Source organism: Odontesthes bonariensis, chromosome 18 (genome assembly GCF_027942865.1).
Source record: "Odontesthes bonariensis isolate fOdoBon6 chromosome 18, fOdoBon6.hap1, whole genome shotgun sequence".
In the NCBI taxonomy this organism is placed as follows: Eukaryota; Metazoa; Chordata; class Actinopteri; order Atheriniformes; family Atherinopsidae; genus Odontesthes; species Odontesthes bonariensis.
Window position 1 is genome coordinate 1,940,041 of NC_134523.1, and position 22,230 is coordinate 1,962,270.

General features: G+C 45.9%; 1 protein-coding gene across 2 annotated transcripts in view; it reads left to right on the forward strand.

Moving 5' to 3' along the window:
• Positions 1 to 15,831: 15,831 nt before the first annotated feature.
• angpt1 (angiopoietin 1) overlaps positions 15,832 to 22,230 on the forward strand; it is a 38,176-nt gene continuing 31,777 nt past the window's right edge. For both annotated transcript variants that reach the window (XM_075450403.1, XM_075450404.1), the window contains exon 1: positions 15,832 to 16,902. In XM_075450403.1, the coding sequence (XP_075306518.1) occupies positions 16,612 to 16,902 (291 nt within the window). In that variant the 5' untranslated portion in view covers positions 15,832 to 16,611. The remainder of the gene's footprint in view (positions 16,903 to 22,230) is intronic.

The window sequence follows — 22,230 nt, forward strand, 5'->3', positions numbered from 1 at the left end:
CAGCGGGAGCTCAGCAACGGTCAACTGCTCAGGATGATGACATCACGTGACCCCCGCTCCATCATATCTTAAAGATCTCATTATAAGATATTTTCCTAACAGAGCACTTTGCTCTCAGAGTGCAGGTTTACTTCAGGTTCCCAGAGTTTCTAAAAGTAAAAAGGCTCTGGAAGCCTCGCTGAGATGCAGCTGAAATGTCTTCGTGGAACCACTCGAGACTTAATTGGGAGATGGTGTTAGTTTAACACCATGGCCTGTGGTCAGTAGTATGAGATCAAGTCAAATCAAATCAAATTTATTTGTAGCATATTTCATGTACAAACAATTCAAAGTCCTTTACATAAAATAAAAGCATTGCAGCAGGGAGTGGAAGAAGCATTAAAAATACATAAAATAATATGAAGAGAAACAAATAAAATCATTTAAATGAATTTAAAAACAAGCAACAGTCCAGATAAGTTCAAAGATATCGTGCAGATTTCATGCATAGACACATGAGAACAGAGAAGCAGAAGATAACATGATGTCAGGCTCAGCACTGTGTTGCTGCTCCACCTGTGAGCTCCACCTTCAGCCTCACCCTGGGATCGCCATGGAAACAGTTATTAGGGTTAGTCAGGACCCGTGAAAGCCTGAGAATACTCAGAAACCATGTGACAGGTTTACTGCTGGTGTTCAGAAAGCCCAACATGTCTGTTTCTAATGTTAATCCCAATTTCCCACCAGGAAGTCTGAGCGTTAGGAGCAACAACCTGCAGACAGATGGAAAAGTTCAGGAATTACACCCAGAAATACATTTTCTTTGGAATGAGTGGGCCTCATGCAGGAACATTTTCCTATTTTTATTCTAAATTTCTCTCACTTTGTTCGTACGAAGGTCTCGTATGACATCCCATATCAGCAAGGAGGTTCCTGCTGCTTCTCTTCAACCTCCTGCAGGAGTTTAATGTGATGTCTGTTTTCCTCTCAGAACTGAGTCTGAATTATCTGATCACACTTTAACCAGCCGACCGTCCATCAGCAGCTCTCTCAGAGTGCAGCAGCGCCATCTGGTGGCCATCTGCTGACATGATAAATCACATGCTCAGAAAACCCAGCCTGGTTGGTGTCCTGCAGACAGGGTCAGATAAAAAGCTGTTTCCCTCAGGTCTCTGTGGACCTGAAGGCTGCCATGTTAATGTGAAACCGTTAATGTGTCATTACTGCCACTCCCAGTGAGAAACTAACCCTGATGTCCCTGATGCTGGACCAGCAGAACCAGATGTACAGAGTCCAGTTCTCTCTGCTGGTGTTGAGCTCAGCTTCTTTTTAAAACCCTGAAACATTTAAACCCTTAAAAAACACTTCAGCATGTTTTGTGTTCAAGTATAAAATCAGCCCGTACTTTTTATTGATGAGAAAATCCTTAAAGTTTTTCATCAGATCATCGTGAAAGCTCTGAAACAAGCATCAGGAAGCATTACACTAAGGAAGCAGTGCACTAAGGAAGCAGTGCACTAAGGAAGCAGTACACTTTTGAAGCAGCACCCTAAGGAAGCAGCACACTAAGGAAACAGTACACTAAGGAAGCAATACACTGAGGAAGCAGTACACTAAGGAAGCAGTACCCTAAGGAAGCAGTACACTAAGGAAGCAATACACTGAGGAAGCAATACACTAAGGAAGCAGTACACTAAGGAAACAGTACACTAAGGAAGCAATACACTGAGGAAGCAGTACACTAAGGAAGCAGTACCCTAAGGAAGCAATACACTGAGGAAGCAATACACTAAGGAAGCAGTACACTAAGGAAACAGTACACTAAGGAAGCAATACACTGAGGAAGCAATACACTAAGGAAGCAGTACACTAAGGAAACAGTACACTAAGGAAGCAATACACTGAGGAAGCAATACACTAAGGAAGCAGTACACTAAGGAAGCAGCACCCTAAGGAAGCAGTACACTAAGGAAGCAATACACTGAGGAAGCAATACACCGAGGAAGCAGTACACTAAGGAAGCAGTACACTAAGGAAGCAGCACCCTAAGGAAGCAGTACACTAAGGAAGCAATACACTGAGGAAGCAATACACCGAGGAAGCAGTACACTAAGGAAGCAGTACCCTAAGGAAGCAGTACCCTAAGGAAGCAGAACCCTAAGGAAGCAGTACACTAAGGAAACAGTACACTAAGGAAGCAGTACACTAAGGAAGCAATACACTAAGGAAGCAGTACACTAAGGAAGCAATACACTAAGGAAGCAGTACACTAAGGAAGCAATACACTGAGGAAGCAATACACTGAGGAAGCAATACACCGAGGAAGCAGTACACTAAGGAAGCAATACACTGAGGAAGCAATACACTAAGGAAGCAGTACACTAAGGAAGCAGAACCCTAAGGAAGCAGTACACTAAGGAAACAGTACACTAAGGAAGCAGTACACTAAGGAAGCAATACACTAAGGAAGCAGTACCCTAAGGAAGCAGCACCCTAAGGAAGCAGTACACTAAGGAAGCAATACACTGAGGAAGCAGCACCCTAAGGAAGCAGTACACTAAGGAAGCAATACACTAAGGAAGCAGTACCCTAAGGAAGCAGCACCCTAAGGAAGCAGTACACTAAGGAAGCAATACACTGAGGAAGCAGTACACTAAGGAAGCAATACACTGAGGAAGCAGTACACTAAGGAAGCAGTACCCTAAGGAAGCAGCACCCTAAGGAAGCAGTACACTAAGGAAGCAATACACTGAGGAAGCAATACACTAAGGACGCAATACACTAAGGAAGCAGTACACTAAGGAAACAGTACACTAAGGAAGCAGTACACTGAGGAAGCAATACACTAAGGACGCAATACACTAAGGAAGCAGTACACTAAGGAAACAGTACACTAAGGAAGCAGCACCCTAAGGAAGCAATACACTGAGGAAGCAATACACTGAGGAAGCAATACACTAAGGACGCAATACACTAAGGAAGCAGTACACTAAGGAAGCAGCACCCTAAGGAAGCAATACACTGAGGAAGCAGTACACTAAGGACGCAATACACTAAGGAAGCAGTACACTAAGGAAGCAGTACACTAAGGAAGCAGTACACTAAGGAAGCAGTACACTAAGGAAGCAATACACTGAGGAAGCAGTACACTAAGGAAACAGTACACTAATGTAGCAGTCACAGTGCCGTGTGGATTAAGAGTTTTTCAAACTTTGACAAAACCAACATTCCTGTGGGGGATGTTTACGTATGTGGATATAAACCAGATCTTCATTTTCTTTCCACAAAGGAAAAAGAGACAGAAACTGCCTAATTTACAACACCCTTAAGAGCTTTTGGGGAGTCGAACTCACTCTTGGAAAAGTGGGACACTTACTATCTTATCTAGACCATAACTCGAAAGTTGACACTTTAACACCCCTTTTCACCAGCAAACCGACCAGATGGCTACACACGAACTGAGAAGACTCACTTTTAGTCGAATCTTAAAACTATATTAAATGTGTTTGATAACCGTGTACAATTTCTTTCAGGTTTCCAGCTTGATCACAAGACGCATATAGAGACAATTTGTACGATTCTGGCTTAAATATTGACAAAGAACTGATTTTGGTGGAAAATGCCCAACCTGCCTGATGGAACCACATTGCCCCCTAGTGGTCTGCAGTGTTGATTAGTTGAACATTTAAATCCCAGAGGACTCAGTAAAATGGACAATGTATATGCAACAATTTAACTTTTAACGATGTCCCTTCGGTATCTATTTGGTATTTGTTTAGTGTCCCCATTGTTAACACAGAAATTAGCATTGTGTGACTCACTATTCATATGTCACGATTTCATAGATATTCATCTGAATTTTGAAAGTCATAATTGTCTTTATCATGTGTGTTATTTTGATGTCTTTATATTACAAGTCTATGTTATATCTTTAATCTGCATATCTTAACAAGATGTGGTGTTTTCAGAATCACCGAGACAAATGTTCTATGAGATGGGAGTAATGGAGAAACACAGAGTTCTTTGTCTCATCCAGAAATCCCCCTATAGCACAGATCACCTTACAGAGACATGCACACAGTTCAAGCATGTCATTGGCTGAAAAAGTAGTTTAAGCCCCGCCTCCGAGAGTCAAAACCCAGAACCCGCGGAAAACACACGCGCTCTAGCTCTGGCTCTGTCTCTCTCTAGTTCTCTCGTTTGCTGGCTCGCTTGAGGCGTCTGCTCTCTTGCTTCTTGCCTCTTGTTCCAGAAGGGTTCCAACCCAGAGTTTCAGAAGGAGATTTGAGCAGAGAACAGCTGCTCAGAGACTTTTAGAGATGGTTTAAGCAGAAGAGAAGAGCTCACCAGAGTTTGGGAGTTTTCCCATAATCTCAGGAGAGAACGGAAGGACGTGTGGATAACGATGCAGCGGACGACCGGAGGAGACCCTCCAGAACCCAGTGAGACCCCGGAGACGAGAAAGAAAGACCCGAACAAAGAAACAGATTGAAATACTCTGAAGATGCACGTTTTACGTGTTTTTGTTCGTCCCTCGCCATCCACGTCCTTCTACGTCGCACGTCCTAACCTCCGCTGTTTCACGCCATCATCACCTTTTCCTACCAAGAAAGCCAACTCCAAGCAACCTTTTTTTAATCTTCTGTAAACTTAAGTTCACTTCATCAGAGAAGCAACGGACCCACTGACACTAAGAAGATTCGACCATCTAACCCCAGTCCTCGGCACCATCGTTTCGGTTTCCCGGTGAAAGAAACAACTGAGAAGTCCGCTAAAGTCAGCCACCACAGCCGGGAAGGCCCAGAGAGCGGAAGAGAAATCCCCTCGGACCCGCGTGGCCGCTACCGTGAATAGAACTTCAGCACAGTAAGACCGACCCGTTTTCACCTTAAAGTGGGTTTGATGGATGTCTCGAGGCTTTCACAGAATGATACATTAATCCGAAATGTCAGTACAGTATTTAGATTCAAATAGTCAGCCAACCCAAACTATTTGAATAAATCCAGTAACTCTCCATTCCCATATTTTATTTTATATTCACTAAGTGTTTTATATAATCACCCATATTCCATGCATCTCCTGTTTGTTTAAAGGTTCATGTCTAAGATCATATCATTGTAATAAACAGCTCATATATCTATATATATGTTATAATCACAGATTGTGTCGTATGCTTTCTTTACGTAATGTCTGTCCAACCAAACGAGAACTTCACGAAAGTAGCGAGATATGAGACTGATTATTAATTGAATATTAATTTAACACCAGGATCGTAAGATTTCGAACAGTTTTCCTACCTGACTGTGACTTAAATTAAGTCAAAACCTAGGTAGGTGGTGCCCTGAATTCGAGGTAAGGTTTATTTGAGACTGTAAGAACATCTCATAAATCCTTATATTTAATACGTATATAAATACCCGGTAACGCTACACTAAGGAAGCAGTACACTAAGGAAACAGTACACTAAGGAAGCAATACACTGAGGAAGCAGTACACTAAGGAAGCAGTACCCTAAGGAAGCAGCACCCTAAGGAAGCAGTACACTAAGGAAGCAATACACTGAGGAAGCAGTACACTAAGGAAGCAATACACTAAGGAAGCAATACACTGAGGAAGCAATACACTGAGGAAGCAGTACACTAAGGATGCAGTACACTAAGGAAGCAGCACCCTAAGGAAGCAATACACTAAGGAACACAGGCCCTACGCAGTGCGGTCCGATCTGCTGAGTGCATCATCGGTAGGAAACTCCCAACCCTTCATCTACCACACAAGATGTCTTCGTAGAGCTGGCAGAATCCTGTTCACCATCCCTCAGACTGTTCACCATCCCTCAGACTGTTCACCATCTTTCAGACTGTTCACCATCCCTCAGACTGTTCACCATCCTTCAGACTGTTCACCATCTTTCAGACTGTTCACCATCTTTCAGACTGTTCACCATCTTTCAGACTGTTCACCATCCCTCAGACTGTTCACCATCTTTCAGACTGTTCCCCATCCCTCAGACTGTTCACCATCTTTCAGACTGTTCACCATCCTTCAGACTGTTCACCATCTTTCAGACTGTTCACCATCCTTCAGACTGTTCACCATCTTTCTGACTGTTCACCATCCCTCAGACTGTTCACCATCCCTCAGACTGTTCACCATCTTTCAGACTGTTCACCATCCTTCAGACTGTTCACCATCTTTCTGACTGTTCACCATCCCTCAGACTGTTCACCGTCCTTCAGACTGTTCACCATCTTTCAGACTGTTCACCATCCTTCAGACTGTTCACCATCTTTCTGACTGTTCACCATCCCTCAGACTGTTCACCATCTTTCAGACTGTTCACCATCCTTCAGACTGTTCACCATCTTTCAGACTGTTCACCATCCTTCAGACTGTTCACCATCTTTCTGACTGTTCACCATCTTTCAGACTGTTCACCATCCCTCAGACTGTTCACCATCCTTCAGACTGTTCACCATCTTTCAGACTGTTCACCATCCTTCAGACTGTTCACCATCTTTCAGACTGTTCACCATCCCTCAGACTGTTCACCATCTTTCAGACTGTTCACCATCTTTCAGACTGTTCACCATCCTTCAGACTGTTCACCATCTTTCAGACTGTTCACCATCTTTCAGACTGTTCACCATCCTTCAGACTGTTCACCATCTTTCAGACTGTTCACCATCTTTCAGACTGTTCACCATCCTTCAGACTGTTCACCATCTTTCAGACTGTTCACCATCTTTCAGACTGTTCACCATCCTTCAGACTGTTCACCATCTTTCAGACTGTTCACCATCCCTCAGACTGTTCACCATCCTTCAGACTGTTCCCCATCCCTCAGACTGTTCCCCATCCCTCAGACTGTTCACCATCCTTCAGACTGTTCACCATCCTTCAGACTGTTCACCATCTTTCAGACTGTTCACCATCTTTCAGACTGTTCACCATCCTTCAGACTGTTCACCATCTTTCAGACTGTTCACCATCCCTCAGACTGTTCACCATCTTTCAGACTGTTCCCCATCCCTCAGACTGTTCACCATCTTTCAGACTGTTCACCATCCTTCAGACTGTTCACCATCTTTCAGACTGTTCACCATCCTTCAGACTGTTCACCATCTTTCTGACTGTTCACCATCCCTCAGACTGTTCACCATCCCTCAGACTGTTCACCGTCCTTCAGACTGTTCACCATCCCTCAGACTGTTCACCGTCCTTCAGACTGTTCACCATCCCTTTTGACTTTTCACCATCTTTCAGACTGTTCACCATACCTCAGACTGTTCACCATCCCTTCAGACTGTTCACCATCTTTCAGACTGTTCACCATCCTTCAGACTGTTCACCATGCTGCCTTCTGGTAGGCGGTACAGAAGCATCCGGTCTCACACCCGCAGAACGGAGAACAGTATCTATCCTAAGGCCATCAGGCTCCTAAATGGACTATAATGCACTCTCATCACTTTCACACTCAACACTTACACTTACACTTTACACACCTATACTTTACACACTTTATACTTTACACATGCCTACCTCCACTGCTGTTTGCACTGCAACCTGCAATATTGCACAACATTGTATTTTTCATTTTTCCTTATGTTATAGGTTAGTGTAGGTCTTAGATTAGCATAGGATATTATGTGTATTATATGTTCAGTACAGCTCTTGTAATTGGCGTTAAAATGTATATTGTATATTGTAGTATCCACATTGCCTATCTATCTATTGTTACTGTCTTGTAAATATTTTTGGTAGAGTACTTATGACATGACATGTTACGGCCTGTTATGTCTTGTTATGGTAGCTGCTGTACGGTGTCCTGTCCTACGAACTTCAGCGCCCAGTCCGACTCTGTTGTTCTGTGCGTCTGACAATAAAAGACTTGACTTGACTTGGATCGGTCAGCTGTGTGTTTAATGTGTCCGCCGGTTCTGCAGAGCCCACGGGGGTTGGGGGTATTTCTGGACGTTTTATAGCTGCTCTGTTTCTGTCACTGATGACAGATATGGAGTAAGAGATTGAATGAGCTCGAAACCCAAAGTTTGACCTCTCACACAGCTAAACTGTGTAAATTCAACATGTGTTAAAAACCAGCAGTGAGCCAGAGTCCGTGTTAGTTCTCACCCTCAGTTCTTCATGGCTGTTAGATTTGAACGGGTGCCTCAAACCTTTATTCTGCTAATCAGCACATGAAACGACATGCAGACACAGAGCTCAGACTGTACTCTCAGTCCTCTGGGATAACTAGTTCAGAAATAATTGTTTTAAGTTACCATGAGATCATTCATGGTCTGTTTATCTGGAATATGTTGTTATATTAGAATCGCCACCTTAAAGGGACAGTTTGCCTCTTTTGACATGAAGCTGTATGACATCCCATATCAGCAACATCATTTATGAACATCTTCTTACCCCCTGCTGCGTCCTGTGAGCAGAGTTCCAGCCTCGTTTTGGTGTTGATGAAGGTAGTCCGGCTAGTTGGCTGGGGTTTAAAAAATAAAGCGTTTTGCTTCTCAGAACAATATGCGTTCAAAAGAGTAATACATTTGCATCACAAAATGGTTCTCCAGGAAAAAGTCAGACCTCACAATCTCTTGGCCCTATTTTCTCTCCATTCGTATCACTGCTGCTCGGAAGCAGGGGACTGCTCGGTCTGCACTTCGGTCTGCACTTCGGTCTGCTCGGTCTACACAGCAGGCAGTGATACGAACTCCTGTCTGAGTCCGTATGGGTATCAGAATATTAATAACCATCCGCTTGTACAACAAAATTGGGCTCTAATCAGGCTATTTCCTCAGAATCATTCTGTATTAACCTGAATAATACTCAATACTCACATACTTAGTACACTCAAGAGAAAAGTAAGCAGCATGAAACCTTGAGTAATCCACTGTTTATGTCAAGTTGAAGTTGAAGCGGGGACAGTATCCACCAAGGGTCCTTCGTCATCCGGTATGGTGGGGAAAGACTTAGACTTAGACTTTATTTTATTGTCATTGCACAAAAATCACACATGAGTTTTGACAACGAAATGTCGTTCCTCGACTTCCGGTCAACATTGCTAGATTGCTAGATATTCAAACTATACAGATATAAAGCTATACAGACTGTACAATATAAAAACGGTATGGAAGTGCTATGTGCCAGCACTCGGAATAAAGAATATAAAAAAATAAATAAAATGCACTTAGTGCAAAAGTGTTGCTAAAATATTGCACTCAGCCTGAGAGAAATTGCACAAACAGAAGTGTGTAAAGTACAGATGTGCGACTCGAGTAATTGTCCATGTCAATGGGGGGGGGTTGTTGTTATGTGGGGGAGATGGATGGATGTGCGTTAAGCAGTCTTATGGCCAGGGGGAAGAAACTGTTCCTCAGTCTGGTTGTCCGGCAGAAGATGCTTTGGAATCTTCTGCCGGACGCCAGCAGGGGGAATAGTCCATGGTTGGGGTGGGTGGGGTCAGTGAGGATTTGGTGGGCTCTGGACAGGCAGCGCCTGTCTGCTATGTCTCTGATAGGTGTGAGCTGAGTCCCGATGACCTTCTCCCCTGTCCTCACCACCCTCTGCAGAGACTTCCAGTTGGAGGCCTTACAGCTCCCAGACCAGAGGGAGATGCAGCTGGTCAGCAGGCTCTCAATTGTCCCTTTGTAGAAGGTCTGGAGGATGGGGGGAGGGAAGGAAGCTCTCCTCATCCTACGCAGGAAGTGCAGGCGCTATTGTCCCTTCTTCACCAGTGATGTGATGTGGGGTGACCAGCTGAGGTTGTCTGTGATGTTTACCCCCAGAAACTTGTTGCTACTGACGACCTCCACAGCTGAGTCATTGATAAGGAGTGGTGAGTGGCCGGGTCTGGATCTCCTGAAGTCAACGATGATCTCCTTGCTCTTGTTGACGTTAAGGATCAGGTTGTTCCCTCTGCACCGGTCCACCAGATGACGCACCTCCTCCCTGTAGGCCACCTCGTTGTTGTCCCGGATGAGGCCCACTACTGTAGTGTCTTCCGCGTATTCAGGATGTGATTGGATCTGAAGCGTGGACGACAGTCGTGGGTCATCAGTGTGAACAGCAGGGGGCTCAGGACGCAGCCCTGGGGGGTTCCAGTGTTCAGGGTGATGACACTGGAGGTGTTGTTCCCCACTCTGACAGACTGGGTTCTGTCGGTGAGGAAGTCCAGCAGCCAGTTGCAAAGGGGGGTGTTCAGTCCCAAGGGGCCCAATTTGCATACCAGGTCCTGGGGGATTATCGTGTTGAATGCTGAGCTGAAGTCCAGAAACAGCATCTGCACGTGGGTGTTCTTTTCCTCCAGGTGCTCCAGGCTCAGGTGTAGAGCAGTGGAGACTGCATCCTCAGTGCAGCGCTTGGGCTGGTAAGCAAACTGGAACGGGTTGAGTGATGGGGGGAGTGTGGAAATGATGTGGTCCTTAAGTAGCCTTTCGAAGTACTTCATGATGGAATATGTGAGTGCGACGGGTCGGTAGTCGTTAAGGCACGTGACTGTAGACATTTTCGGGACCGGGACGATGGTGGCGGACTTGAAGCACCGGGGGACGACGGCCTGGTTCAGGGACGTGTTGAAGATTTCCGTGAGCACGTGGGCCAGCTGGTCTGAGCATTCCTTCATCAGCCGACCTGGAATGTTGTCAGGGCCTGCAGCTTTCCGTGCGTTAACCTTCCTCAGAGCTCTCCGCACAGCCGTGGTTTCGAGTCTGAGTACCTGTTCGTCGGGGTGTAGAGTCGTTTTCATCGCAGGGGTGTTGTTCAGCTCTTCGAATCTTCCGAAGAAGTTGTTGAGCTCGTTGAGGAAGCCGGTATCGTTCTGACAGGATGGGGGTGTGGGTTTATAATCCGTGATGGTCTGGATGCCCTGCCACAGTTGTTTTGTGTTGCTGGACTTGGAAGAGACCTTGGATTTTCCGGCTGTGGGCTCTCTTGGCGTCTCTGATGGCACGGTTCAGATTGGCCCTCGCCGATCTGAGAGCCACCGCATCACCAGATTTGAACGCAGCATTGCGTTCTGTCAGCTTCGCTCGCACCACTTTGGTCATCCAGGGTTTCTGGTTGGCCCGTGTGACTATAGTTTTAGTTACAGTCTCTTTCTCCATACACCAGCTGATATAGTCCGACACAGATGCAGCATACTCCTCCACGTTGGTGAGCTGGTTGTCTGTTGCAGCCTCTTTGAATATGCTCCATTCAGTGCACTCAAAACAGTCCTGCAGTGCAGACATCGCTCCCTCAGGCCATACTCTCACCTTCTTCACTGCAGGTTTTTCTCTGGTGAGCCTGGGCTGGTATGCAGGAATTAGCATCACAGAGAGATGGTCTGAGGAGCCCAGGTGGGGGCGGGGGGCTGCTCTGTAGGCCTTCTTTATGTTGGTGTAAACAAGGTCCAAAGTGTTCACCCCTCTGGTAGCAAAGTCCACATGTTGGTGAAGTTGGGAAGCACAGTCTTCATGTTGGCTTGGTTGAAATCCCCAGTAACTATAAAAACGCCTTCCGGGTGTGTGGTTTGCATGTCCGTGATGTTGTTGTAGAGAACACTCAGAGCTTGCTTCGTGTTGGCGCTGGGTGAAATGTAGACCGCAACAATGGTGACGCAGGTGAATTCCCGTGGCAGGTAAAAGGGTCGGCATTTTACAGTCAAAAGTTCAATGTCCTCAGAGCAATGACTGGAGAGGGGGGGTGCCGGCCTCTCTGTTGAGCGAGGGCTCCGGTTGGCCATAAATGTCTCCACATTCTGCCACACTTTTGAAAAAGTGCAGCGAGCTGTTGTGTCTAACCTTCAGGGTGGCTGGATATCTCAGGAACGGCCGTTGTTTTCTCACCTGCTCTGTAGTCAGGAACAAACAGCAGCCTGGAAGTCGATGTCCACTGGATATCCTGGCTCTTGCACTGGCTCCGTAGAGAGTTTTCTCCCTGTCCTGGTAACGAAGTAGCCGGAAGATGAGGAGGACCGCGGAGGACTGGTCCTGTCCTGTGTGGTGAATATATGATGAGCCCGTTCAATTTCCATTTTCTCCCCGGTCAGGGAGGGGATCCACACGGGCAAGTTATCTTGTAAAAATCGGATGGCGTTTCCCCCCCGCTGACTCTGGCAGGCCGGAAAGTCGGAGGTTAGACCTCCGTGATCTGTCCTTTTTTTTATCTTAGTTTTTGTTTTCCATGTTGTGTATTTGTATTCTGTTTCTGATTGTTTGGATTTTTTTCTGTCTGGTCTCAGTTCTGTTCACTTCCTCACTAGTTTCCTGAGTCTCTCTTCAGTCCGGTCATCAGCTCCCTTCACCTGTGTTATTCCCCTCAGCCGTCTTCACTCACCGATCACCCTCCTCTGTATTCAAACCCCTGTTTCATTCACTCTTTGCCAGATCCTCACCGTTACAATCTCCTGTACTGCACCTGGATCCTCCTTCAAAGCCACCGACACCTTAATACTGAAATTAATACTTAAGTTAATCATAAACTTTAATACTGAGCAGATTAACATCAGATTTATTCTCATGCATACACATGAAATGTGCCCTCTGCTTTTAACCATCCAGGTTGGCATGCACATGCACGGTGTCACACGCTCATAGATACAGATGCCATACACTGGAGCAGTGGGCAGCCATTCAGCGCCCGGGGAGCATGGGGGCACGGTGCCTTGCTCAAGGGCACCTCGGCCGTGACCAGGAGGTGGACTGCCACCCCTCCAGCTGTAAGTTTCACCAATCTTTTTGATTGAGGAATTGTGGCTGTTCGCACTCTGAGGAATGGACTCCATGTGCAGCTGAACACCTGTCCCGGGATGGTTAAAAATAGATGCTGCAGTAACTACAGTCACTGATTATTAACTACTTGCTGCTCGTGATGTTGCTGCTGTTGTTTGTTCCACCTGTCTGGGGATGGTTAAAAATAGAGGGTGCAGTAACTACAGTCACTGATTATTATTAAATACTTGCTGCTGGTGATGTTGTTGTTTGTTCCATTTCTGTTCCTGAAGATCCTGAGCATGGCTGCAGTTTGCTTTCTTTTCTCTCCACAGATGCAGCAGATGGTTACCTGCTTTTTGTCCGTTGGTGTCTATCTGTGAGGATGGGCATGTAGCGACTGAATATGCAAGGTAGGAGGCTTGAGGCAGAGGTCGTGCTGAACCAACCGGGTGTTTTATTCACCAACATTTATATCAGACAGACTTGGACATAGACACCTACTCCGGACCAGGAGCACTGTGGTCCTAGCAGCATTACTAACAATCGGGAAGCTCTCTCTCGAGTGTGGTACAACTGGCAGCCTTATATTTTACTCAGGCTCTACCACCGAAACCCCTAGGGGATTCCTGCTCCACCCATTATACATCCCCATAAAACAGGTGTTTTATAGAAAATGTGTCCATCACCGGGGCAGCAGAGAGAATGGAGAGAAACAAATAAAGAGCTGGTGTTGAAAGGCTGGCTGGTTGCCTGCGTCCTCGTGTGATAGGCGGTTACAGATTATATCAAATGTTTCACATTCAACTCTAATCTGTTTGGAGGAATATCTACTATATGTTCTCTGATAAACCACAGAACCTGGAAATCTGGCATCATTAGGAAGAGCTATGACAAGTTTAGTATGGCCAAACCAAGAGATTTTAAGAGTAAGGATATTTCTGTCTAATACTTAATGGGAGTCTGTGTTTTAAAGTAATCTGTGATGATTGTATGTAAATGTGAAGTAAAGCTGTATTTGAAGTGGGAACATTGAGTTTTGTACCAAATAAAACTTTGCTGCCAAATGTGGGTCAGGTTTGACAAGAGGTAAACACTTGACTAGTGAGGAATTGATTTTAATCTTATTTTAACAGAGAGCAAAAGGCTCCAGCAGAACAACATCAGAGATGAAAACAATCTCAGGCTGATGGAAGTCTGGACAGAGCCAATAAGCTCAAGATGTAATTAAACAGGTTCAGCTCAGATCAACTGCAGAAACTACAGGAGGAAGCCTCCAGAACCACCTGGATCATCAACTACCTGACAAACAGAGTGTGAGACTGAAGAGTTGTGTGTCTGAGCAGGTGGTCAGCACCTCAGGAGCACCACAGGGAACTGTACTCTACACCTCAGACCTCCAGAACAACTCAGAGTTCTGACGTCTCCAGAAATATTCTGATGACTCTGCAGCTGTTGCATCAGTGATGGACCAGAGGCTGAGTTCAGGGAACTGGACTGTAACTCTTCACTCTGTACACCTTAGACTTCCAGACCCTAACCCCCTGAGTTCTGGGAACTGGACGATGTCACGCTCCTCTGACATCATTGTGTTTCTAATGGCTGAGGAGAAAGATACCAAACTCTGATGCTGACATGTTTCCAATTTCAGAGAAAGTGTAGAGAAACATCTCCATGGTATGTTTCTCTAAATGCTCTCAGCAATGGTCACATGTATCATGTCTGAACTCACATCTCTTTGAAAGGACACTCACTTTAACCTCATTTGAACAGGATCCACTTCGTGGTACAATTATTAGCTTTGGCTCCGGGACATTTAAATTCATGAGTGCAAAGGGATGTTGTCATTTCTGTTGGGTGATGTTTTCCATATGCTGGTCATAAAAATATGATCTTTTAAACTCAAAACACGTCCTTTCAGAGTGTTACAAATCTTTTTGGCACCAATCAGCAGAAAACCTGAATGTGGATGTGTGTGCAAAAAGAAGATGAAGCTATTTGGTGCTGGTATTTAAATCAGAACCTGGAAAATGGCCCTGAAATGGCGACCTGTGCAGGCTGAACCCCGCCTCTCGCCCGATGACCGCTGGGATAGGCTCCCCCCGCGACCCGACCCATGGACTCAGCGGGTACAGAAGATGGATGGATGGACCCGGAAAATGTTCATGGTCAGCTTGTGATGCCCACACGTGACTTTAGTTTGTCAAACTCTTATTATAACTTATCTGACTTCAGCGAGGATCAAACTGGATTATTGTGAGGAACATAGATTATAAGAGTCTCTTTGTGTTGTCATGGTGATGATTGCAGTAATGCATGATGAGGCTGCCACAATAAATAAAAAACACACCTGCCTGCACTGTCACGGTGTGAGGGTGAGTAGGATCCAAAAGCGACAGGAAACTCCTCGTTGTGGAAAAGGAATGTATTTTATTGATAATAATCCAAGGAAAAGGGAGCAAACACACACCGAACTGAAGCACAGACATTCAATAATCCGACCCGGAACAAGGGACAGAACTGAACTTAAATACACACGAGGGTAATCAAGGGAACTCGAAACATCTGGGGCAAATTAACCAGGGAAAACCAAAAACACAGGAGAGAAGAAGGTGACCAAAACACAGATCCTGACATGCACAAGTACAAGTAGGTTTGTTTATTCAGACTGATTCAGGTGAACTGAAGCAGAGGCAGCAGAAGAAGAACAGAAGTCGGGTTAACCTGAGGGAGGGAAAGGAAGAATAAACAACTATTTATTTGCTCCAACTGTTGGATATTGGGCACAAAATACCAGAAAGGATCAATTAGAATTCTTAGGGACTCGTACTGAGATGCTACCTCAATCTCAAAGTCTTCTAAAGTGGTCGTAGTCAGAAGTCCCGAGGCCTTTTGAGCACAGGGTGTGCTGGACACTATCAAACATGCAGCTCATAGAGAAACTGGTGTTAGCTGTTAGTGCAAAGCAGTGTTAGGTTCCAACTGCTCCGTGCACTGCTCCGTGCGCACTGCTCCGTGCGCATCGCTCCGTGCGCACCGCTCCGTGCACTGCTCCGTGCGCACCGCTCCGTGCACACCGCTCCGTGCACACATTCCTGTGTGAGGGGCCGGCCCACACTGAGTGACCGCCTCTCTCTCTCTCTCTCTCTGACACCGCCCGGCTCCCCGCAGACAGACCGGCTGTGACAGCGCGATGCTGGGGAAGAAGCAGCGTTTCTGACCCAGCTGCCTCTGCAGCATGTGCAGCTTCACCCGGCGGGACAGAAGCTCCAGGGCCGGGAAACACGTGACGGGAGTCTGCGGCAGGTTTCAGTCTGGAGTGAGAAGGGATGACACGTCCCTGGAAAGCAGTATTCCTCCACTTTTATGATCCAGTCCTAAAGGAACATCCGGCTACACTCAGAGGGGCAGCTGCGGATAGGAGTCCTCCCGGGGGCAGCTGCGGGTAGAAGGAGTTCTCCCGGGGACAGCTGCGGATAGAAGGAGTCCTCCCGGGGGCAGCGGCGGGTAGAAGGAGTCCTCCCGGGGGCAGCTGCGGATAGAAGGAGTCCTCCCGGGGGCAGCTGCGGATAGAAGGAGTCCTCCCGGGGGCAGCGGCGGGTAGAAGGAGTCCTCCCGGGGGCAGCGGCGGGTAGAAGGAGTCCTCCCGGGGGCAGCTGCGGATAGAAGGAGTCCTCCCGGGGGCAGCGGCGGGTAGAAGGAGTCCTCCCGGGGACAGCTGCGGATAGAAGGAGTCCTCCCGGGGCAGCTGCGGGTTGAAGGAGTCCTCCCGGGGCAGCCGCGGGTTGAAGGAGTCCTCCCGTGGCAGCGGCGGATAGAAGGAGTCCTCCCGGGGGCAGCGGCGGGTAGAAGGAGTCCTCCCGGAGGCAGCGGCGGGTAGAAGGAGTCCTCCCGGAGGCAGCGGCGGGTAGAAGGAGTCCTCCCGGGGGCTGACACCATGCTGTGGGGCCACTTCTGGCTCTCCCTGGCGGCTCTGCTGGTGACTGTGAGCGCTGCGGGGGGGGGCAGCAGCCGGCGCTTCCATCAGGTCCAGCAGGGCCAGTGCACCTACACCTTCATCCTGCCGGAGGGGGGGGGCGCAGCCGGCAGCTCCTGCAGGGGGGCCGCGGCCCAGTACGACGCCAACTCTTTGCAGGGGGACGCGCCGCCCCCCGAGCCCGACTTCCCTGGTCAGAAGATCCAGCAGCTGGAGAACATCATGGAGAACTACACCCAGTGGCTGCAAAAGGTAAAGGTGGCGTAAAAGTGGAGTGTTTTAACCATTATCAGAGTTGTTTTTAACCTTATCAGAGCTGTTTTAAACGGTCCTTAAAACCTGATGGGTCTCTAACTTCAAACTATCCAATAAAACTTTATTTTGTTAGCTTATGAAGAAATTAGAAACTAAGAATAAGAAAAACTTAAATCTTCATCTTTTATTGTGAATTAGTGACTTTTTAAATTATCTGTTGTTTGAATTGTATGGATCACACATACACCCCCCCCCACCACCACAGACCCTACCAGGTTAACTAAGTTAAACACTTTAAGACCTTCAGTCCACTCTGAGACACTGAACAGAAATCCCCATCTTTCTGCTTCTTGGTTAAGCTGATTGTGTTCCATAAACTGGGTTAAAAGGATAAAGCAAACGGCAGCTTTTTTCCTCTCAGATCATATAAGAAAGAGTGAAAATGTTCCTCTGCTTAAAGCTGTCAGAGGGCCACAGAGCATGCCCTGGGATCCAAGCATAAATCTGTTGTAATGGTGACTTCCTCTGTGATGCTTTATTTCACTGATAGTTTGGGCCAAAACTAACAATCCGATGATGCAGACTTGGGAATGCTCTGAAGAATCAAGCGCTCCTCTGTTCTGACCCCGAAACTTCTAAGGAGGAAACCATAGGAATGAGACCATAGGTTAGAGTTCCAGGAGAGACGGCTTTGTGCTCATCTCACGGGAGTAAAAGCTGCAGACATGGAGGCTGTTGGAGTTCCTGGTTTTCAGGAATACACAGCTTTTAGTGACTTTGTCCCATCAGTGAGAGCTGAAAGAGGGGCTCATGATTTCCCTGGGAAGTCTGTGGTTGAAGCAGGTGGTGATGGTCATTTTGAGTTTGGTTTCCAACAGTGTAAAACCATCAGTAATGTCCTGGGGGGCTCTCTGGTGGTGCTGATGGGAGTTTGCTGCTTTAATCACTGGTTGAACATCAGGCTGAACCCATGCAGGAATTATGATGTCGCCCCTGAAAATATCAGAACTTGGCACCAAATAGTTTCTGCTGATAGGTTTGAGTTTCCAGACGACCGTGTTCAGTTTTTCCTTTTGGTTGCTGGAGGTCACTCAGGTTTAGAATGATCTGATTAAATAAATTTCAGCCAGAGGCAGAAAATCACAGAACTGCCACCTAACAGAGAAACATTAGCATCCATCTGAAGTCTGATCTGGGTTCATCCTCCTCAGAGGGAACATGTGAGTTTCAGTCTTTTGTTTAACAGGAAAAAGGATTTGATGCATCGGTTGGATTCCCAACACTTTGTGTAAAGTGCATCTATTTGAGCTTTTTTGACAAAACGGGCACCTGTAAGACTCTGATCAGGGTTTAGAGATAAACGGTGAATGTACTGACAGAAAAACAATGAGCTTTATGGACCTGAGGTGATGAATGTGCAGCTAGTTCAGTTTGATCTAAAGTTTTTATTTCAGCATCTTTAAAGGAAGCATTTCCATTTAAGTCTTACCCTATCCCTATATGTCTTAATTCATTGTATAATTCTCTAATCTAATCTATGTTCCTGGAGGTCATTAGCTATGAGTTCAGGCCTGTTTCCCTGCTGAAGTTATTAGCAGCCACGTTTTTTGTAACCCAGCTGAGAGTAAAACAGGAATCTGATGTCAGTTATGTGCTGAAGCACCTCTGAGCTTATTTAGTTCTGACTCCTGATAAACAGATTTAACTGTATCTGCTTCTGAACTTCAGTTCATTCCGTCTGGATGCTGTAAATCAGATTCTGATGATGGTCAGGGGACCAGAGAGGCTTTAGAGAGGCTTTGGCAATGCGAGCTGTTTGTGGTGGACATCTTTCAGTCTGAATGTACAGTAATGTGTCGGTCGCTTTCTTTTACAGCTGCTTTACGTCCAGGAAAAAGAAAACAACGAGCATAAAAATGAAGAATTAGTGAGTTTATGTAATGTTCTCGCCTCAAATTCATTCAGTTTGGATATTTTCCTCAGGTTCTGTTGTCTGATCCAGTTATTAATCTCTCTAAGTAAGAGGGAATCTGAGGCTGGACTCCCCAGCAGATGTTCCCCTCTGAGAGGTCAGATGTTTCAGCCGGTTTGGAGTTGAGTCTGGCGGATTCAGAGCTCCTGTCGGCTCAGAGTGCAGAAAAATGACTGCGTATTATTAAAGGAAAAGTTGTGTAATCCTATCTGGTGGAAACCTGACAGGAAGTGTAGAAGTTCAGAAAAAACAACTGATTCCAGATGGATAGTTTGAACCCTTCATCGATCTTCAGAATACGGATCACTTTATTTTGTGGTGGAAGGTATTTATGGAGGAATCATGTTCAGAAAAAAATACAAAGATAAATGACGGTGAATAAATTCTAATATCCATAAATGCACTTGAAATGAGTAAAAAAACATTTTAGAATATATTATGTGAAACAGACTGAAAATGTTTGTAAATGGAACAAACAGGTTGATTAAATTGAAAATGAACCTTGAAGAAACATTTTAACCAGATTTAAAATGCCTGAAGCTTGAATGGTCAGAGATGAAGGGAAAATAAATAAATGGGGAAAATTACTGAGTCTGACCCAAAGTTTACGAAGGCAGTAAATGTGATCACCTAATTTGCATGTGGTGACATCACTGGTGACATCACTGATGACATCACTGGTGACATCACTGAGCACACATTTCCATCTTTTCTGAATTCATGAACACAACTATGAACAAAACTGTTCCAACTTTTTTATCCCCTTAAAAACAAATCAGTAAAAGGAATAAGAATCAGTAAAATGTCTTGTGACATCTGTCTCCTCGATGGCCAACAGGCTCATCAGTGTCTGATTTGTTGCATTTATTTCAACCCCCGTCACCTCGGTGGGGGTTAGGGTTACGTCCGTCCGTCCATCCATCCATCCATCCATCCAACCATCCATCCATCCATCCATCCATCCATCCGTGCATCCACTGTATTCACAAACCTTTGACCATTAACCTGACACTAATGAATAATGAAATGTGTGTTAGTCCTGTTTTATTTACCATCTCCCGCCAACAGAACCTGTCCATCTGAAACTGTACAGCAGCTTTTCATGTTTGCTTTTAATAATTTCTGAACCACGAGCATCCCCCAAACGAGCACGATCTGAGGCTCCCACCCTGCAGTCGTGTCTCAGCATGTGGTCAGACCAAAGCTGATTTATATGAATTATTATGGGATGGTAGCTGAGCTGCTGCTCTTCAGTTTCCTGTAGACTCAAACCACCTCCTGGAAGTTTCATTCAGAGTCCTCTGCACTCACTTTAGGACATAAAGCCCAACATGAGTCCTCTGCACTCACTTTAGGACATAAAGCCCAACATGAGTCCTCTGCACTCACTTTAGGACATAAAGCCCAACATGAGTCCTCTGCACTCACTTTAGGACATAAAGCCCAACATGAGTCCTATGCACTCACTTTAGGACATAAAGCCCAACATGAGTCCTCTGCACTCACTTTAGGACATAAAGCCCAACATGAGTCCTCTGCACTCACTTTAGGACATAAAGCCCAACATGAGTCCTATGCACTCACTTTAGGACATAAAGCCCAACATGAGTCCTATGCACTCACTTTAGGACATAAAGCCCAACATGAGTCCTATGCACTCACTTTAGGACATAAAGCCCAACATGAGTCCTCTGCACTCACTTTAGGACACAAAGCCCAACATGAGTCCTCTGCACTCACTTTAGGACATAAAGCCCAACATGAGTCCTCTGCACTCACTTTTAGGACATAAAGCCCAACATGAGTCCTATGCACTCACTTTAGGACATAAAGCCCAACATGAGTCCTATGCACTCACTTTAGGACATAAAGCCCAACATGAGTCCTATGCACTCACTTTAGGACATAAAGCCCAACATGAGTCCTCTGCACTCACTTTTAGGACATAAAGCCCAACATGAGTCCTATGCACTCACTTTAGGACATAAAGCCCAACATGAGTCCTATGCACTCACTTTAGGACATAAAGCCCAACATGAGTCCTATGCACTCACTTTAGGACATAAAGCCCAACATGAGTCCTCTGCACTCACTTTAGGACATAAAGCCCAACATGAGTCCTCTGCACTCACTTTTAGGACATAAAGCCCAACATGAGTCCTCTGCACTCACTTTAGGACATAAAGCCCAACATGAGTCCTCTGCACTCACTTTAGGACATAAAGCCCAACATGAGTCCTCTGCACTCACTTTAGGACATAAAGCCCAACATGAGTCCTTTGCACTCACTTTTAGGACATAAAGCCCAACGAGTCCTATGCACTCACTTTAGGACATAAAGCCCAACATGAGTCCTATGCACTCACTTTAGGACATAAAGCCCAACATGAGTCCTCTGCACTCACTTTAGGACATAAAGCCCAACATGAGTCCTATGCACTCACTTTAGGACATAAAGCCCAACATGAGTCCTATGCACTCACTTTTAGGACATAAAGCCCAACATGAGTCCTCTGCACTCACTTTAGGACATAAAGCCCAACATGAGTTGATTACTTCCAAGGCAACAGTAGATGGTGGAGGGGGGTATCACATGAAGACGGATGCAGGGGGCAGAAGGAGAAAGTGAGACAAGCTGTGTTTGGCTTTCACTGAGATGACTGTAACTCCAGGAATGCTTTCTAAACTCTGGAGTCCAAGCTTAATGGGACGTTATGATGAAAGATAAACACAAAAGTGACTTTGAAGGAAATGACTCTTGTCATTAAACGCTCATTCCTTTGATTAGAACAGACACCGAGCTTGATGGATGGTGTTGGCACACAGGCTGGAACATTAGAAACATTTCCCTGACGGAGCTTTAACATGCAGAGCAGAGCTTTCCATCATGGCTGAGTTTGAGCTTTAACATGCAGAGCTCTGCATCATGGCTGAGTTTGAGCTTTAACATGCAGAGCTTTCCATCATGGCTGAGTTTGAGCTTTAACATGCAGAGCAGAGCTTTCCATCATGGCTGAGTTTGAGCTTTAACATGCAGAGCAGAGCTTTCCATCATGGCTGAGTTTGAGCTTTAACATGCAGAGCAGAGCTCTCCATCATGGCTGAGTTTGAGCTATAACATGCAGAGCAGAGCTTTCCATCATGGCTGAGTTTGAGCTTTAACATGCAGAGCAGAGCTTTCCATCATGGCTGAGTTTGAGCTTTAACATGCAGAGCAGAGCTTTCCATCATGGCTGAGTTTGAGCTTTAACATGCAGAGCAGAGCTTTCCATCATGGCTGAGTTTGAGCTTTAACATGCAGAGCAGAGCGCTCCATCATGGCTGAGTTTGAGGTTTAACATGCAGAGCAGAGC